This window comes from Ursus arctos, unplaced genomic scaffold, assembly GCF_023065955.2.
Source record: "Ursus arctos isolate Adak ecotype North America unplaced genomic scaffold, UrsArc2.0 scaffold_8, whole genome shotgun sequence".
NCBI classification, from domain to species: Eukaryota; Metazoa; Chordata; class Mammalia; order Carnivora; family Ursidae; genus Ursus; species Ursus arctos.
The window spans coordinates 67325646-67345754 of NW_026623100.1; the positions used below are offsets into that span (position 1 = coordinate 67325646).

Below are 20109 nucleotides of genomic sequence, written 5' to 3' on the forward strand. Positions count from 1 at the left end.
TTTATGTGTAGCTAAAAAAAAAATCCAGATTCTGACAAAGTATTTTCTTAACACTTAGAGAATTTTTATATTTATTGAAAGCACAGTTAACTTAAATTTCATGTAAACATTTCTCAAATCAAGCATGTGCTTCTATTAGAATAAAATGGTTAAGCCATTCCTAATACCTGAACATTGTTCAGATGCAGATCCTTTGAATCACTTTTGATTCAGTCATTATTTGATACATACTTTTCTTTTTCTTTTTTTTTTTTTTTAAGATTGTGTTTATTTGAGAGAGAGAGACAGAGACAGAGTGAGCATGAGCAGGGGGAGAGGGAGGAGCAGGGGGAGAGGGAGAAGCAGGCTCCCCGCTGAGTAGGGGGCCCGATGTGGGACTAGATCCCAGAATCCTGGGATCATGACCTTAGCCGAAGGCAGACGCTTAACCGACTGAGCCATCCATGCACCCCAGTACATATTTTTCCACATAATCCCAGCCCTGTGTATTACCAGGTGTTGGTGATATACAAGACTATGATCTCTGAGAGGCTTTTGTTCGGCTGACACTTGCTCTACCGTGCTTTGAGGCAGATGCTAAGGCAAAGATAATTATATAATGATTGCCATGTGGCCAACAACCATGGATTTTTAGGACAAACCCTCATTTCAGAGAGGCTAAAATGTGAAAAAATGTATACCTCAGAATAAATGAAATATGCCATATCACGAAAAGCAGAACTCTCCCAATCAATTCACTAAAATTCATTAATTGCCACTCTATTAAACCGGTGTGAGTTGCCAAAAAAGTCTAGGACATATAGTCTCATGTATTACTTGGGTACCAAAAGTTGGGATAACAAAAGGGTAAAGCTAACAGCAAACAATACAAATATAAAAAGAAAACAATAAAGATTAAAGGAACCATGTGTTAAAAATTTTTAAATGTGGGGCGCCTGGGTGGCACAGTGGTTAAACGTCTGCCTTCGGCTCAGGGCATGATCCCGGCGTTATGGGATCGAGCCCCACATCACGCTCCTCCGCTATGAGCCTGCTTCTTCCTCTCCCGCTCCCCCTGCTTGTGTTCCCTCTCGCGCTGGCTGTCTCTATCTCTGTCGAATAAATAAATAAAATCTTTAAAAAAAAAAAATTTTTTTTAAATGTGTACTGTGATCTCCTATGTTGCCATTAAGAGAATAAAAAAAATGCACATCTAAAGAGCTGTAAGAGGATAAAAATAATAAGTACACATTAAGCTCAAAAGGGGGCAAGAAAGGACTAATAAAGGATAAAAAGGGGTGCCTGGGTGGTACAGTCAGTTAAGTGTCCAACTTTTGGTTTCCCAAGTGCGGCTCTGCGATCAGTAGGGAGTCTGCTTAGGATTGTCTCTCCCTTTCCCTCTGCCCTTTCCCCCACTCCCAAATAAATAAGCAAATCTTAAAAAAAAAAAAAAAGAAAGAAAAAAATAGGGGCACCTGGGTGTTGCAGTCATTTGGGGATCTGACTCTAGGTTTCTGCTAGGGTCATGATCTCAGAGTTGTGAAACAGAGCCCTGTGTGAGGCTCCATGATCAGCACAGAGTCAGCTTGGGATTCTCTTTCCCTCTCCCTCTCATGCTCTCTCTCTAAAATAGAATAAACAAACCTTGGGTGGGGGGGGGGGGGAGAACAGGGCGCCTGGGTGGCTCAGTTGGTTAAGCGTCCGCCTTCGGCTAAAGTTATAATCTCAGGCTCCTGGATCAAGCCCTGCATAGGGTTCTGTGCTCAGTGGGGAGTCTGCTTCTCTGTCTCCCCTCTGCCTGCCACTCAGCCTGCTTGTTGTATGCACATAAGCGTGCTCTGTCAAATAAATAAATAAAATCTTCAAAAAAAAAAGAATAAAAAGATAAAAAGACATGGGGTAAAGAGAAAACAAACAGCAAGATGGTGGCCTTAAAGCCAACTAGTTCAGGATATTATATATCACTGTGAAAAGTGGACTAAACATTCCAATTTAAAAACAAAGCGTGGGGGGGTAGTGCCTGGCTGGTTAAGTCAGATAAGCATGCGACTCTTGATCTCAGGGTTATGAGTTCAAGCCCCGCATAGAGTGTAGAGATTACTAAAAAAAAAAAAATTAACTTAAAACTTTTTTTTTTAAATAAAAATAAAAAACAAAGCCTGGGCCACCTCTGCTGTGGACTAAGGCGAGATGGCGACCATCGAGGGGCTTGGGGAGGCTGCGCAGGGCAGCAAGCCCAGTTAGCCAGAGCCGTCACTGCCCCAGCAGCAGGAAGAAGCTATGGCAGCTGAGCGCAGAAAAGCAATGGCGCCCCTATGGATGGTGGGTTCCTGAGCCTGGACAGAGCAGAATGATGGCCTCAATTCAGGGGTCCAGATCATTTACAGTGGAAAATTTAGATTTGATTATTTCTGGGCTGTTCTGCAGTATGATGAAAGAAGTGAATGAGCATTTATTTTTTTTTTAGATTTATTTATTCACTTGAGACAGAGTGTGTGCAAGCATGCGAGCGCACATGTGGACAAAAGCAGGGCGGGGGACGGGGAGGAAGACAGAGACTCTCCAGCAGACTCTGCACTCAGCACAGAGCCCTATGCGGGGCTCCACACCACCACCCAAGATCATGACCTGAGTCGAAATCAAAAGTTGGACGCTTAACTGACTGAGCCATGTAGACACCCCAGAAGTGAATGAGCTTTTAAACTAACCAGAGATGCTACTGAGTTAAATGCAGCCAATTATACAATGTAGCATCTTCAGAAAGTTTTCTTAAAGGCACCTCAAAATGACTGACATGAGGAAATGAACTACGTCACTCCAATACTTGAGGAACAGACCAAAAACTATGGAGTTTAGCACCACAGGTATTAGCGGAATGGCTAAAAGATCCATCTGAGGACCCTGAGTTTGTTGCTGATACTCCTGATCAGGATGCAAAGAATTATTAGAGCCTTGGGGCCCTGGGTGGCACAGCGGTTAAGCGTCTGCCTTCGGCTCAGGGCGTGATCCCGGCGTTATGGGATCGAGCCCCACATCAGGCTCCTCCGCTAGGAGCCTGCTTCTTCCTCTCCCGCTCCCCCTGCTTGTGTTCCCTCTCTCGCTGGCTGTCTCTATCTCTGTCGAATAAATAAATAAAATCTTTAACAACAACAAAAAAAGAATTATTAGAGCCGGCCACATCAACAATGGGTTATTCAGGAATTTAAACTTTGGGATAATGAGCTGCAATATGTAGACCAATTTCTTAAGGAGGATGTGAGAAGTAACTGTCTGGAACCAAAGATATTTCATAATTTCTAACACTAGAGGTTAGACTGGAGAGAGAAGTCCAGTACACTCTGGGAGATGATCAAACTAGTACCAGATAATGAAAGTGCATGCAACTATTTTAAAGGGATTTTACAGGACTGTGGTCTTTCCAAATATTCCCATCTGTTTAATCAGTTACTTGATTTACAACCAAGTCAGAGGTACCCCTAACTGCCTTTCTCGTGGACATCTATAAAGACATGCTAGAAAACCAATGTGACAACAAGGAAGACATTCTCTCTAATTTAAAGATTTTGAAGTAATCTCTACACCCAGCGCGGGGCTTGAACTCACAACCCTGAGATCAAGAGAAGCACGCTCCACCAAATGAGCCAGCCTGCCACCCCAAGGAGGACACTCTTCTTTTTTTTTTTTTTTTTTTTTTTTTTTAAGATTTTATTTATCTATTTGACAGAGACAGCCAGTGAGAGAGGGAACACAAGCAGGGGGAGTGGGAGAGGAAGAAGCAGGCTCATAGCAGAAGAGCCTGATGTGGGGCTCGATCCCAGAACGCTGGGATCACGCCCTGAGCCGAAGGCAGACGCTTAACAACTGCGCCACCCAGACGCCCCCCAAGGAGGACACTCTTAATAAAGCATTAGAGTTATGTGAAAACCTACCAAAAAAAAAAAAAAGCACCCTTTAAGGAAGGAATACTGGAGATATACTGAAGATCCCTTCATAGCAAACACAGCACAGGAAGTGACTCACCAACAAACATACAGCAGTAACACCATCTAGAAAAAGTTGATGGCATGCTTTAAGTTTTGAAGAGACTCTAATGCAGGAGTTTCAAACTACAGTGATCACTCCCTTTGCCTGAGGTAGAAAACATGCACCAAACTGCTTTTTAAGAACCAAATGCAATGCTGCTTGGGTGCTGCTGTTATTCAGACTAGCAATTTGATTATTTTAAAGCAAAGTAATTTGGGGAGAGAGAAACAGAGTGTCCCATGAAGGAACTTTTATAGTCTTACCAACATTTACTCTAATCCCTTAGCATCAGCTCCTCCCTAAAGTGAATATGGGTCAGGATTTGCAGTATCAATGATTGCGGTAACTAGTATGTAACGGATCTAACGTAATTTAAATTTTAGTTCAGGAATCAGGGAATGCAATTGTTACATTGGCGATGCTATGCTGCACTCACAGTATCTTGCTCACTGTAATGTCAAAAGAATGGTTTTGTAATAAAATTACAGATGTATCCTAAAGATTTTTTTAATTTAAAAATTAAAAAAATAAAAACAAAGCCTGATTAATAATCATTTAATAAATATTGTTGGCCAAAGGTTTTTAAATGCTTTAGTCATTCAAGAAAAAAAAATCTAGGTGACTGTTACTGAAAATGTTGGAAGCATTGTTCTAGACAAAGAAGTTGAGATTAAAATATTTTATCTCCCTAAAAAGAAACAAACTTAGATTGGAATAACAAATCCCTTCTTCCATTTTCTACCTGTTTAGTTTGCCTTCTTCCCATTTGAAAGGAATCTGGGTCACAGAAGAACATTCTAAGGCACCATTTAAACATATGCTTCTTCTATTATGGGGGCCCAGGTGGTTAAGTGCTGGACTCTTGATTTCGGCTCAGGTCATCATCTCAGGGTTGTGAGGTTGAACTCCATGCTGGGTGTGGAATCTGCTTAAGATTCTCTCTCTCTCTCTCTCTCTCTCTCTCCCGCAGTCCCTCCCCATCCCTTCTTCTAAAAAAAAATTGTTACAAAAATTATAAACACATGCTTCTTATATTATTATGATCATCAGCTCTCTGATTCTAGCTGTCTAGGGTGGTTTGCTATTTACTAATGATATTAAGTAGAAACGCCTTGAAGAGAGCCTAATACATAGAAAACATTCAATAGATGCTAGCTAAAAACAAAACACAAAAGAAGAACCTAAGAAAACTGTTAACCTAGATACAGAAACTATACTCAAATAACTATTTATAAGAAATACCTTTAAATATACAGAAACATATATATATATATATATACTGAAATTAAAAGGAAAGAGAAAGGTAGAGACACCTCGCAAGCATTACTCATAAGGAGACTTGTGTGACTATATTAGTATCAGGCAAAGTAAACTTCAACACAAAATTATCAGGGATTAAAAGGGACATTTCTTAGTGCTAAAAAGGTCAATCAGAAAAAAAACACAATTTTGCCTCTGTATAGACCTAACTACAGAGCTTTAACATATGTAAAGTAAATGTTAACAGAAAGAAAGGAGAAATAGACAAATCCACAATTATAGCTGTAGAGTTTAGGACAGTTCTATCGGTAACTGATAAAATAAGCAAGAAAATAAAGCAGTAACTTAAAAAGTAATAGTAATTAAGAGAACGTGGAGTTGGCAAAAGGAAAGCTAGATGGACACTCAAATAGAATGGAAAGCCCAGAACAGATCATCAGCTTTATAAAAAGATGTTACAGCAACTGGGTCAGGAAAGAAGTCTTTTCCACAAACAGTGCAATAAACAGGACTTGGCCATGTGACTTGCTCTAGCCAATGAGATATTAGTAGAGTGATACTAGTAAATGGGTTTAGTGCCAGCTTGTGCCTCTGCTCCTGTTATAAGAACACAGACAAGTAGGCTGCTGATTCAAGGATGAGAGACACAGGAGTAGACCTAGACTCACACATGTAGCTTAAATTAGTGCTCGCTTAGATCATCTGCAAACATATGAATGAGCCCAGCTGAGATCAGCAAAGCCACTTCAGCTGGCACATAAGAAATATTATTCCATGCCATGAGGTTTTTCTGGCTGTTCATTGAGCAATGCTGATACATCCACATAAACAAATATAAACCCGGACCATTACCAATAAAAAGAGAATGGATAGCTGATTCCATATAATGGATTATAGTACAGTAATGAATGAGGTACAGCTACACACATCAACATGGATGAGTCTCAAAAAAAAAAAAAGTTATAGTATAACACAATTCCATTCATATCAAGTTTAAATAAAAAGCAAAACAGCCTTTTTTTTTCCTTATTGAACAGCTTGATCCAAAAGCCATTAGTACAGCAGAACATGGCAGCCAGAAATGATAGGGAGTTGAGGTGGCCCAGAACAGGGAATCAGTCTAAGCAGGGTTAAGAAGGCATCTGTATAGGAAAGCTGCCCACCTGCATGGTGTCAGAGCCTGAGAAGCACAAGGAGGAGTCCATGTAGGGGGAGGTAAGGCAGGGGTGGTCAGAGCATTAAGCAGGGTTAGGAGTATGTCCCACAAAAAAAAGTTGTCCAGTACAGAGTGTCAGAAGCCAAGTAGGGTGAGGAATATATCCAAATAGAGGGGTAGGAGGAGAAGTGGCCTGGAGTGGGCTGTCTCAAGCAGAAGAGAAAGGCCTTCTTACAGAGGAGCAGCCAACTGCAGCAAGTAAGAACCTTTGAGGAGAAAGTAAACAGGTATGGAGGAGAAGAGGGAGCACAGAGTGTCAGAACCAGAGAGGGTGAAGAGGTCATTGGCATGGGGTGTTGAAGTGGCCTGGGGAGATTTGTCAGAGACCCAGCTGGAAGAGAAAGGAACTGCAATGGGAACTCAACCGGGATAGTTAAAGTCCAAATAGAGTGAAGAAGTCTTCCATGTGTGGATGGTGGCAACAGGGAAAAAAAAGAGATTGGTTACATGTAAGAGAATTAATCAATCAATAAACATATTAAGAATAATTGAGGGGTGCCTAGGTGGCTCAGCTGGCTAAGCATCTGACTCTTGGTTTAGGCTTGGGTCATGATCTTGGTCGGGGTCCTGGGATCAAGCCCTGCATCGGCTCCACACTTGGTGGCGAGTCTGCTTGAGGATTTCTCTCCCTCTCCCTCTGCCCATCCCCCTACTCCCCCTAAAATAAATAAATAAATCTGAAAAAAAAATATTGGAGCCAGGCTATTCACTCTGGAAGAAATTAGTTATACATATGGAAAGGGAAAAACTGGAATAAACCCTATGGTGGTGTATTGAGTCTGGAGACATTTATGTGAACTCATGCTTTTGCTTATGCAAAGACACAGAAAATACACATGTAGATGGATATGTATGTATGTGTATATATGTGTGTATACACCTATAGCTCTCTCTACTCAGAGAGGCTGGGAGTGGTGGCATCAAGCAGTAAGCATACCTACTACCCAGACCCAGGTTTCTCAATACCATTGTCCATGAGAAAGAACAAGGGTTTCTTAGAAAAAGCCTGAGGAACTATTATTTCAAATTGAGACATGACACCTAAATGCAATGTGTGATTCTGAATGACCTTTGGGTAAAAAGGATGATATCAGATTAAATGGCAAACTTTGAATAGGGCCCAAATATTAGCTGATAGAAGTGTATCAATGTTAAATTCCCAGATGGCTGAATTGTGGTTATATGGCCATGATGATGTCTCTGTAGGAAATACAAACACACTAAAGTATTTTGGATGATGGGTCATTGGATTGGCAACTTATTCCCGAATGGCGAGGGAAAAAATTCTTTATAGTGTTCTTAAGACTTTTCATTATGTTTATGATTTTTTTTTTAAGATTTATTTATTTCAGAGAGAGTGGGAGCGGGGTGGGAGGAGGAACCGAAGGGAAGGAGGAGGAGAAGGAGAGGGAGGGGAAAAGAATCTCAAGCAGACTAGATTCTGAGCATGGGGACGACCAGGGGCTCAATCTCATGACCCTGAAACCATGACCAAGCAGAAACCAAAAGCCAGATACTTAACTGACTGAGCCTCCCAGTAGCCTCTATTGATGATTGCTTTAAAATTTAAATTATTTGAAAATGAGCAAAACAGCTTAGTATTTTTTTAAGATACATATGTACTTGATAAAACTATGAATAAAAGTAGAAAATGATTAACACAAATCCAGAATACAGTATCTCTTGAACAAAAGAAAGAGATTATGATCAGGGAAAGGTACCTAAGGAATACTGGTATATATTCTGAGCTTGTGTGTGTGTGTGTGTGTGTGTGTGTATGTATATGTGTGTGTGTGTGTGTATATATATATATATATATATATATATATATATATTTGTGCGTGTTTTAAAGATGGAGAGGGTGGGGAGGGACAGAGGGAAAGGGGGGAAGAGAGAGAATTTTTTTTAAGATTTTATTTATTTATTTGAGAGAAAGGCAGAGAGAAGGAGCACGAGTACGGAGAGGGGCAGAGGGAGAAGCAAACTCCCCGCTGTGCAGGGAGCCTGAGGTGGGGCTCGATCCCAGGACCCCAAGATCATGACCTGAGCCAAAGGCAGATGCTTAACTGACTGAGCCACCCAGGTGCCCCCTAGATATGTAATTTTACTATTTTTTTAAAAGATTTTATTTAGGGGTGCCTGGGTGGCTCAGCCGTTAAGAGTCTGCCTTTGGTTCAGGTCATTATCTCAGGGTCCTGGGATCGAGCCCCGCATAGGGCTCCCTGCTCAGCAGGGAAGCCTGCTTCTCTCTCTCCCACTCCCCTGCTGGTGTTCCCTCTCTTGCTGTGTCGCTCTCTGTCCAATAAATAAATAATAATAATACAATAAAGATTTGTATTTATTTATTTGAGAGAGAGAGCATGAGCAGGGGGAGGGGCAGAGGGAGGAGCAGAAATTACATAACTAGAGGTGCCCCTAGATACGTAATTTTAAAATAATAATTTTTAATATGTCTTAAGATTCTCTCTCTCTCAGGGCACCTAGATGGCTCAGTTGGTTAAGTGTCTGCCTTCGGCTCAGGTCATGAACTTGGGGTCCCGGGATCAAGCCCCACGTCAGGCTCTCTGCTCAGTGGGGAGTCTGCTTCTCCCCCTCCTTGTGTGCATGCTCTCTCAAATAAATAAATAAAATCTTTAAAAAACAAAATAAAAATTACCTATCTAGTGGGCACCTGGGTTGAGTGTTCAACTATTTTTTTGTTTGTTTTTAAGATTTTTATTTGACAGAGAGAGAGCGCACACGAGCACAAGCAGGGGGAGTGGCAAGCAGAGGGAGACGGAGAAGCAGGCTCCCTGTGGAGCAGGGAACCCGATGCCAGGCTCAATCCCAGGACCCTGGTATCCTGACCTGAGCCGAAGGCAGATGCTTAACCAACTGAGCCACCCAGGTGCCCCAAGTGTTCAATTCTTGATTTCGGCTTGGCTCATGATCTCAGGGTTGTGAGACAGAACCCTGTGCTGGGCTTCAAACTCAGGAAGGAGTCTGCCTGAGATTCTCTCTCTTCCTCTCCCTCTGCCCTTCCCCTCCATGAAATGAATAAATAATCTTAAAAGACATAAAAATTACATATCTAGTTATACATACAGGAAAACCAGTCAAATAATAAAAATGATAACCTATAAAACAAATTGAAAGTACTTCGTTAATGTCCAAAAATTTCTACTGTCATGATATATTATGTTTAGAGAACTGGTAAGATCCTTGGTTAGTTCTTAAAAACTGCCAACTGAACTGAAAAGAAATTTAAACATGAAAAAATTCAGACAAATAATGAAATGGAAGACTCACCTATGAGAAATGTTAAATTTCTGGACAATCCTTTTTCCATTGGCTAACCAGATCTGTACATTAGTGATGGGTTCCAGATTGTTTAGTTGAACAACAGACAAATTATTTTTATTCTCAACTTCAATACTCTTTGCCTTAGAAACAATTTTTGGTGTGGCACTAAGAAAAGCCAGACAACAAAGTCAGATGCATGCTGTTCATTAAGTAGAACTTAATCACTGAACAAATACTATACAACTTTTACATTAAGTATACCTTTTAGAAAGATTTTAGCAAACCACAGCCGTTTTTGGAATAATAACATAAAAATACTAACATCACTTATGTCCATCATATATGATGAAAGTAGATTCCTAATGAAATTATGCATATCCAAGTAATTTGTAAGACTGTAGAATGTTACGTAAAATACTGTAATTATTTAAATAGTGTCTTATAGAACTGACAATTTTATAGGGTTGAAAGATTTATAGACTTAACCTTTATCTACTACTCCCCAGGTTAAAATTTCTGTAAGAAATGATAAATTCTCAAAAAAAAAACCAAACCAACCAAAAAAACAAAACAAAAACCAAAAGGGGTGTGCCTGGCTGGCTCAGTCAGAAGAGTTTGCAACTGGACTCGATCCAAGGATCATGAGTTTGAGCCCCATGCTGGGTGTCAAGATTACTTAAATAAATGAATAAATAAAAACTTAAAAAAAAAAAAGGTAAGTTCTCCAGAGAAATTAGTCCTTGGATTATAAAGGGGAAAAAAAAGGAAGCAAAGTATTTCCTGATCATTCTCAAAGTGACACCTGAGTATTTTTATATGTGTGGATGAATATGCAGATAACTTTATCAATACTGATAATTTATGAGAATTCATAAAAATGACCACATATCTGACCTCTTTTATACTGTCATAAAGCATAGTTACACATGATGAAGATGCAAAATCTGACAATTAAAGGCTCTGATAGGGGTACTGATTTTATCATGCATTTTTTCATTTTTATTACTGCAAAATTCAGATACTTATCACAGAACATAATGTTGAAGGCACTGGTAACTATAAAATGGAACCCTATCCTCAAAAGCTAGCATATGTATTCTGTAACATTAATGGCAATGCTCAAGTGGTAGGTGCAAAGGACAAAAATGATTTACCCATCAATTCTGCCTAACGTCCTCAATAATCCAGGTCCTTTAATTTGGTAAAATCCAAAAAGCCTCCATGATTTTTTAGTGTACTGCCAGCATATGTTAATTTACACTAAGGTAAATAGAACTTAGGAGTCCTCGTAAAAGTTAACATGAAAAATATCACTTCCAGTGAGAGAAATGATAAGCTCTATAGAGCTGGTCTGTATCATAAAATAACGATAAACTGAGTATCAGTCAAGCCTGTTACGTGGAAAGCACGTATCATGAGTCTACTCACCTTCCCAGTCTGTGACCCTGTCCTGAGAAGGGCTGGAACACAGGCTTCGTTGACATACATACTTCATTTTTTTTGTCCTCAACTTTAACATCCACCTCCTCTTTATCAAAAATTCCCTGTAATTCCAAAGGTAATTCCCTTGGAGGGAAAACAAACAAAGTGATAAAGCTCCCAATGTTTCTTCCTTCTCTGAAACTTACTCTGAATATGCAAACAGAATTGAAAAATATATAGAAATAAGAGGCATATAATCTTTACAATAAAAAACTAAATGCAATTTTTTTGAAGATTTTATTTTTAAATAATCTCTATACCCAAGTGGAGCTCAAACACACAACCTTGAGATCAAGAGTCGTAGGCTCAGGACTCCTGGGTGGCTCAGTGGGTTAAGCAGCTGCCTTTGGCCCAGGTCATGATCCCAGGGTCCTGGGATAAAGCCCCACACTGGGCTCCTTGCTCAGAGGGGAGCCTCCCCCTGCACTCCATCTGCTGCTTATGCTCTCTCTCTGACTAATTGATTAAATAATTATAAAAAAGGAGAATACTACATGCTTGTTCTAAACAAAAAAAAGACGGAATGCCTGAGTGGCTCAATCCGTTAAGCGACCTACTCCTGGATTTGGCTCAGGTCCTGATCTCATGGCTCCTGGGATCCAGCTGTGCTGCACTCCCCGCTCAGCAGGGAGCCTACTTGGACATTCTCGCCCTCTGCCCCTCCCCCGCTTGCCTGCCCGCGAGCTCTCTCTCTCAAATAAATCTTTATTTTTTTTTAAGATTTTATTTATTTATTTGACACAGTGAGAGAGCACAGCAGGGGGAGCAGCAGGAGAGAGAAGCAGGAGAGAGAAGCAGGCTCCCCACTGAGTAGGGAGACCAATGTGGGGCTGGATCCCAGGACCCTGGGTTCATGACCTGAGCTGAAAGCAGACGTTTAACCACCTGAGCCCCCACAGGCGCCCCTACGTAAATCTTTAAAAAATAATAATAGGGGTGCCTGGATGGCTCACATGGTTAAGCACTAGACTCTTGATTTTGGCTCAGGTCATGACCTCAGGGTCGTGGGAATCTCTCTCTGCATGGGGCTCTGCACTCAGGAGGGAGTCTGCTTCTCTCCCTCTCCCTCTACCCCTCTCTGTGTGCACACAGCTCACTCCTTCTAAAAATAAATAAATCTTTAAAAAAAATAATATTAATAGGGACACCAAAAAATAATATTAATTGGCTCAGTGTGCTAAGCGTCTGCCTTTGGCTCAGGTCATGATCCCAGGGTCTTGGGATTGAGTCCTGCATCAGGTTCCCTGCTCAGTGGGAAGCTTCTCCTTCTCCCTCTGCCTGCCGCTCCCCCTGCTTGTGTTCTCTTTCTTTCTGTCAAATAAATAAATAAATAAAAATCTTTAAAAAATAGTAATAAATAAAACAAAAAATGTAAACACAAGTCAACTTCGAAAGTGACTGTCCTTACTAATCCAACTCTCACTTTAATAAAAAACTGGGGCACCTGACTGGCTCAGTTGGTAGAGTACATGACTTTTTTTTTTAAGTAATCTCTACACCCAACATGGGGCTCCAACTCACAACCTCTTGGGCTCTCAACCCCAAGATCAAGAGTCGCATGTGCCACCGACTGAGCCAGCCAGGCACCCCCAGCATGGAACTCTTCTTGATCTTGGGATCATGAGTTTAATAAGCCCCATGCTGAGCCTAAAGCTTACCTAAAAAGAAACAAAACAAAAACCCACAAAACTTTCATGTTGCAACTCCTAGATTTTTCTCTATACATATAGTAAAACTCCATGTAATTATTTTATTTTTTCCACAAATGGTACTCATCTATACACACTATTCAGTATTCTGCAAACTGCTTTTTAAAAACGATATGCCACAGAAATCTTTCCATGTTAATATACAAATATCATTCATTTTACCAAATGCTTGCTATTCTGTTATTAAGTAGATAAAATGGTACAAATATATAAAATATCCCTTCTATTTATTTCTTACTGATTTGTGAGAATTGTGTATATATTCCATTTGTATTTCATACATGTAACAAGTGTCCCCAGTCCGGCACTTGTCTTCTGACTGTTAGTGTCTTCTGGTATATGTAAGTTTTTAATATTTACATAATGAAATTTATGCATATTTTTATACTGCTTCTGGGATTCGTGCCAACTACAGTTATATTCAATAACATGGATTCTTCCAAATGAAACATACCTAAAATAATCCTTCTATTTACAAAGACTGCTTACCCTTTTTTGATGGAGTTCAGAAACTGCTGACTTGCACCATCAGAGTAACTTCTGAAATCATCATTGACTGTGAATCCATTTTTCCATAATTTTATACTTACATCGACCTGCAAAGTAGTAAGAAACAAAAAATGCATTGTAAGAAGTCTGAAAACTTCCTCTATTGTATATATTTTATGTATCGTTCCTTTTTAAAAACTGAGACATAACTGACATATAACACTGTTATTAGTTTTAGGTGTACAACATAATGATTTCACATATGCATGTACTGCAAGATGATTACCACAGTAAGTTTAGTCAACATCTATTACAAAACACAACTACAATTTTTTTTCCAGTTTTACTGAGAAACACAAACATCTCTATATAAGCTTAATGCATACAGCATTATGGTTTGATTTACATATATGATGAAATGACTACCACAATAGGTTCAGCTCATATCCATCATCTTATATAGATAAAATGAAAAAAGAAGAAAAAAGAATTCTCTCCTTGTAATGAGAACTTCAAGTATTTACTCTCTTAATTTTCCTATGTATCACAGAGCGGTGTTAACTATAGTCATCACATTGTGCATTATATCCCCAGTACTTATTTACCTTATAATTGAAAGTTTGTACGTTTTCACCACCTTCTGCCAATCCCCCCCAAGCCCTCTGCAAAATTTATTGTATCGTTCTTAAGAGCAAACTTCACATATAAAATATCAAAAAATAACGTATATGAGGTCCCTGGCTGGTTCAGTCATTAGAGCATGAAACTCTTGATCTTGGGGTTTTGAATTCGAATTTGAATTTGAATGTTGGCACAGAGTTTACTTAATTCAGAGCTACTTCAGATTAGACGCAGGACTGATTAAAAAGCTGTTTAAGAAGGTATCAGACCAGGGGCCCCTGGGTGGCTCAGTTGGCTGAGCATTTGACTTCAGCTCAGGTCACGATTTCAGCGTCCTGGGATGGAGCCCTGTGTCTGGCTCCCTGCTCAGCAGGGAGTCTGCTTGTTCCTCTCCCCCAACCACGTGTTCTCTCTCTTAAATAAATAAATTAATAGAGGAAGGAAGGAAGGTATCAGACTAGTAGAGCCTCTCCTTTATCTCTAGCATTCAATCACTTATTCATTCAATATACGTTTATTGAGTACCTATTAAGTAACAAACACTCCATTAAGATGTTAGGGAAAATAATCATAATAATGATAAGAGTATATTATTAGCACATCTACCTACCTATTACTTAGTATGTAACAAATCCTGGTTAAAGCACTTTCCATATATAAATTTATTTACTCCTCCCAAAATCTACACAGGTAGGTATTACTATCCCTTTATATATAGAGAGAAACGGAAACACAGAAGATTGATTAAATTGTCCGAAGTCACAAAGTCAGTAGTGGTGGAGCTGGGGCTTGAACCCATGCCTTTTTTTTTTTTTTAAGTCATGATCTCATGGCTGTGGGATCAAGCCCCACATTGGGCTCTATGGTCAGTGCGGAATCTGCTTCAGATTCTACCTCTCCCTCTCTTCTCAAATAAAATCTTAAAACAAAACAAAACAAAACAGAACAGAACAGGAGGCTCCATGCACAGCATGGAGCCCAATGTGAGGCTTGAACTCACAACCCTGAGATGAAGACCTGAGCTGAGATCAAGAGTAGGACATTTAAGCCACTGAGCCACCCAGACACCCCTTGAATCCACACTCTTAACCACTAAATTTTACTGCCCTTTTATACCTATAACCAAGTTTCTGCTCTGAGGGTACTCACGTAAAAGATGAGAACAAAACAAATAGGAAAAGAGTTATTCCTTCATAAAGACACTGAGGAAAACAGACGAAACTGAAAAACAGGGGCACCTGGGTGGCTCAGCTGGTTAAGTGTCTGATTCTTAACTTTTTTTTTTTCAGATTTATTTATTTGAGAGGGAAAAAGTACATGCATGAGCACATGGTGGGGGTGGGTGGGTAGAGGAAGTCCTAAGCAGACTCTACACAGACTGTGGAACCTGACCAGGGGCTCAATCTCACAACATTCCCTACCTCTGTGCCCCAGATCACGACCTGAGCCAAAACCAACAGTCAGATGCTTAAAACACTGAGCCACCCAGGCATCCCTAAACGTCCAGACTCTTGATCTCAGCTCAGGTTTTCAGGTCAGGGTTGTGAGTTCAAGCCGCATATTGGGCTCCACACTGGGCACAGAGCCTACTTTAAAAAAAAAAAAAAGACAGAAACTTAAAAACAAAAATCCGAAATTGATAACACACTCATATGAGAGAATATAATGTCTGAAAGGGAGGGAATAATCAGGGAAAAAACGGCTCTTAGAAACTAAAAGTGGAAATTGAATAAAAAGACTGAACATAAGGTCAAAGTTCCCAATTAAAAATAGAACAAAATAACAAAGAGGTGGAAAATAGAACAATAAAAAATTAAGACACTTGGTCCAAGAGGTCCAATATGTAAGTAAAAAAGGATTCTAGAGAGACCAGCAATGGAGGAGAGCAAAATACCAAAGAAACAACATAAGAAAATGTCCTAGAATGGTAAAACATTGAGTTTCTAGATTGAATGAATGACAAAGGACCCACCATCAAGGCCCATAAGAACACAGGGTTAAAGATTCTAATAGCTTTCAGTGAGTAAAAACGTGCCACATACAAAGGCTCAGATACCATGGGGCACCTGGGTGGCTCAGTCAGTTAACCACGGACCGCTGGTTTCAGCTCAAATCTCCTATCTTGGGGTCCTAAGACGGGGCCCCGCATCAGGCTCCCTGCTCAGCATTGGGTCTGCTTGGGATTCCCTTTCTCTCCCTCAGTCCCCCCAGCCCTGCTTGCTCACACACGTGCATATGCGCTCTAATAAATAAATAAGTCTTAAAAAAATTAAAAAAAAAAAATAAAACACACACACACAACAAAGGCTCAGTTACCAGAACGGCATTCTATCAATCAAGTGTGAAGGCAGAATAAAGGCAAATTTAGGCTTGCAAGGTTTTAAGCCATCTACTTCCAATGCACTCTCCTCACACACATTTTCTAAAACTGTCCCAAGACTGGCTTCATCAAGGACATTCTTAATAGCAACCAGCATGCCCCCCACCAAATGCAAGCAAAATATGCAGCAATTACTAGTACAGTTTGGTGTCACTGCCTTCATTCCTCCCAAGGCACTGGCAGTTTTAACCACCATCGCTTTTGCAGTTAATAGTGCAAAATCAACACAGTGAAAAAGGTAAATAATATCTTAATACTATTATGAAAACAGTTTTGACCTGATGGATCCAAAATATGGTCCCTATTTTGAGTAACACTGTATGAGAAAAAAGTTATGGACATTTACCTGTTTCTTCTGTTCAGTGGGAGACATGCATTTGGCACCAACCTTCTCCGCCTCCTCAAAAAGGCTGTCAACAAAATATTCACAATTTCTTTGTCGATCCTCACCAAGAGGTTGGTTGTCAGATCCTGTTTCACAAACCCTACACAAGAAAAGAAAATTAAGCACTACTATTACTTTTCCAAAAATTGACATGACCTTCTAGTTAAAGGATCCTGAACTGAAATGCCTCCAGTTTCACAGTTTAGACCCACCTCTAAATAAGATCCTAAGCAGATATGTGACCTTGGGAAGTCATCAATCTTTCTGGTCCAGAGCAGGGTTTTCTCACAACTTCAGTCTACTGACATTTGGGGAGGGATAATTCTTTGTTGTGTGGGCTGCCCTATGTATTGTAGGATGTTAGGCAGCATCCATGGCCTTTACCCACTAGATGCCAGTATCATGCACACTCTACCCATTCCCACCTCCAGTGTTATAATAACCAAAACCATCTATAGACATTGCCAGGCATCGGGGGGGGGGGGGGCGGATCTCAACAGGTTGAAAATCACTGGTCCAGAGTAAAAAAAAATGAGTTCTTTGTAAAAAGCTCAAAATAGCTTTACAAGGGGTTACTACGTACATTCCGGTAATAAAAAGCACTTTTTTTTTTTAAGATTTTATTTATTTATTTGCGAGAGCAAGTGCGTGCTCGCACGAGTTGAGGGGAGGGGCAGGAGAGGGAGCAGCAGACTCCGCACTTAGCAGGGAGCCCGAAGTGGGGCTCAATCCCAGGACCCTGGGATCATGACCTATGCTGAAAGCAGACACTTAACCAACTGAGCCACCCAGGTGCCCCAACAGAAAGCACTCTTGAAACTAAAGATGATAATGTGTCAGGAACAGTCCTAATCACAGTTTTGGTTGTTTGCATACTTCAGAATGAGATTTCCCACTGAAGACTTCTGATTTGTAGTTGTTTAATACTCTACTATTTTTTTTTTTAAGATTTTATTTATTTATGTGACAGAGAGACAGCCAGCGAGAGAGGGAACACAGCAAGGGGAGTGGGAGAGGAAGAAGCAGGCTCACAGCGGAGGAGCCCGATGTGGGACTCGATCCTAGTACGCCAGGATCACGCCCTGAGGCGAAGGCAGACGCTTTAATGACTGCGCTACCCAGGCGCCCCAATACTCTACTATTTTTTAAATTGATGTATAATCAACATGAGTTTCAGGTGTACCACACGATTTGGTATTTATATATACTGTGAAACGGTCACAACAGTATGTCTAGTTAACATCTATCACCCATATACAGTTACAAAAATTTTTCTGTGATGAGAACATTTAAGATGTGATTTTTTAGCAACTTTCCAATATGCAATAGAGTATTTTTAACTATGCTATATATTACGTCCTCATGACTTATTTTATAACTGAAGGTTTATACCTTTTGACTCCCTCCATCCATTTTGCCTACCCCCACCTACTGGTTTTTATTTTGCATTTATATTTTATCATCTAAGAAATATTACTGAAGATTTTGTTTGACAGAAAAGATGGTTTCTGACCGATCTTTTTAAAAGTCATACAGAAAATTCATACATGTACTGAAACATAACTTCTCAGATTCCATAAATAATATTTTTACAGCTCTCATACTTTGCCAGGAACTATAAGATAGATACTCTTATCCACATTTTTATAGGAAGGAAAATGAGTCACAGAAATGTTAAGTTACATGAGGTTACAGCTAGTAAGTGGCAAAGACAGAATTAGAATGCTGTTAATTTGCCTTTCCACATCTATGCACCTATGATATGCTATAACGCTTCTCTTAATAGCTAACATTTATTGAGCACTTATTAATATATTTAGAAACTATTTTAAGTACTTTACATGGGTTAACTCATTCAATCCTCACAATGACCTAAAAAGGCACACATTGTTTTTATTCCCATTTAGGACACCCCCCCCCCCAAAAAAAGAAAGAAAGAATAAAAAAAAAAGCTTAAGGAAAAAAAAAGGTAAAATTAAAAAAAAAAAAAAGAGGGGCACCTGGGTGCTTCAGCTGGTTAAGTGTCTGCCTTCAGCTCAGGTCATGACTCTGGGGTCCTGGAATCCACCCACATTGTCATGCTCCCTGCCCAGCAGGGAGCCTGCTCCTCCCTCTTCCTCTGCCCCTGCCCTCCCTTAAGCAATTTGCTCAAGATCACAAAGCTCTTGGGAGGCAGAGCTGGAAACTGAACCCAGGCTACCAATGCCTGTGCTCTTAATCATTGCGCCAGACAAAAGAGTCATCGCTATGTTATTAAAATGCTAACACTCGGAGCAATATTTTAATTTAGGCATACTCTTTTTACTCTTCTAGATAATCTCTCTATATATATTCTTAAGATGCTTCATATTATCCAAGGATTAATTATGCTTTTCTGAAAGCAATGACATGATACTTCTTACATAAAATATCATATCCTAAGATGATTTCTCACAATACTAATGATCTTCCTCTCTTTAATTAGTACAGCTGTGTGACAGTAGAGGATACTGTCTAAAAAGTTCAGGCTTTGGAGTTTGTGTTTAGGTACTGAGTCACACTTTGGGTGAGAAACCTAGCAGCCTCTACGTGATTTGCCATTTTCATCTGCAAAATGCAGATACTAGCATCTATCTTACATGGTTGCTGCAAATATTACACACAAACACATACAAAAGCCATCGTGGTATACATTATGTATCAGGTACAGATACTGGCACATAATATTAGATAAATAATATCATTGTGACCACTGAATGCTCTCTGGTATTTGCCAGAAAAGAGGATTTTGGCTGCCTCCAATTTTTTTTTAAGATTTTATTTATTTGACAGACAAGAGACAGAGTAGGAGTGGGGGGGGGGAACGCAGACAGAGAAGCAGACTCCCACCTGAACGAGGAGCCCAACGCAGGGCTTGATCCCAGGACCCTGAGATCATAACCTGAGCTGAAGTCAACTGAGCCACCCAGGTGCCCCTGGCTGCCTCCGCCTTAACCTCACTTTCCAGTTAGGTTCTTTCCAGATTGTTTCTGGACTCAGGCAAAAGACCCTGAGGGTAAGCATCCCCTGATGGGACCTGAAACTACCCCCTCGAGCAATAAGGACTGCCCTGAACCAGCAAGACCCAGCTCACGACTGACTCCGAGAGACAATGATCAACTTGACCTTCACTGCCTACCCGTACACACCCACCCACTTTTGCCCCACATTTTCCTTAAATAAACCTGAAGTATTTTTGGCACTCTGGAGACAGTCTGAAACGCTAGTCTGCTGTCTTTCCAGCACTGGTGTCACTGAAATAAAT

At 40.2% G+C, this 20109-nt stretch overlaps 1 protein-coding gene across 9 annotated transcripts in view; it reads right to left on the reverse strand.

Moving 5' to 3' along the window:
- The window catches only part of UBXN2A (UBX domain protein 2A), a 52662-nt gene that overhangs the window by 4108 nt on the left and 28445 nt on the right, over positions 1-20109 (reverse strand). For all 9 annotated transcript variants that reach the window (XM_048222452.2, XM_026519647.4, XM_048222450.2 and 6 more), the window contains 4 exons: positions 16788-16926; positions 13441-13547; positions 11189-11326; positions 9767-9925 (listed from right to left, as the gene is read on the reverse strand). In XM_048222452.2, the coding sequence (XP_048078409.1) occupies positions 9767-9925; positions 11189-11326; positions 13441-13547; positions 16788-16926 (543 nt within the window). The remainder of the gene's footprint in view (positions 1-9766; positions 9926-11188; positions 11327-13440; positions 13548-16787; positions 16927-20109) is intronic.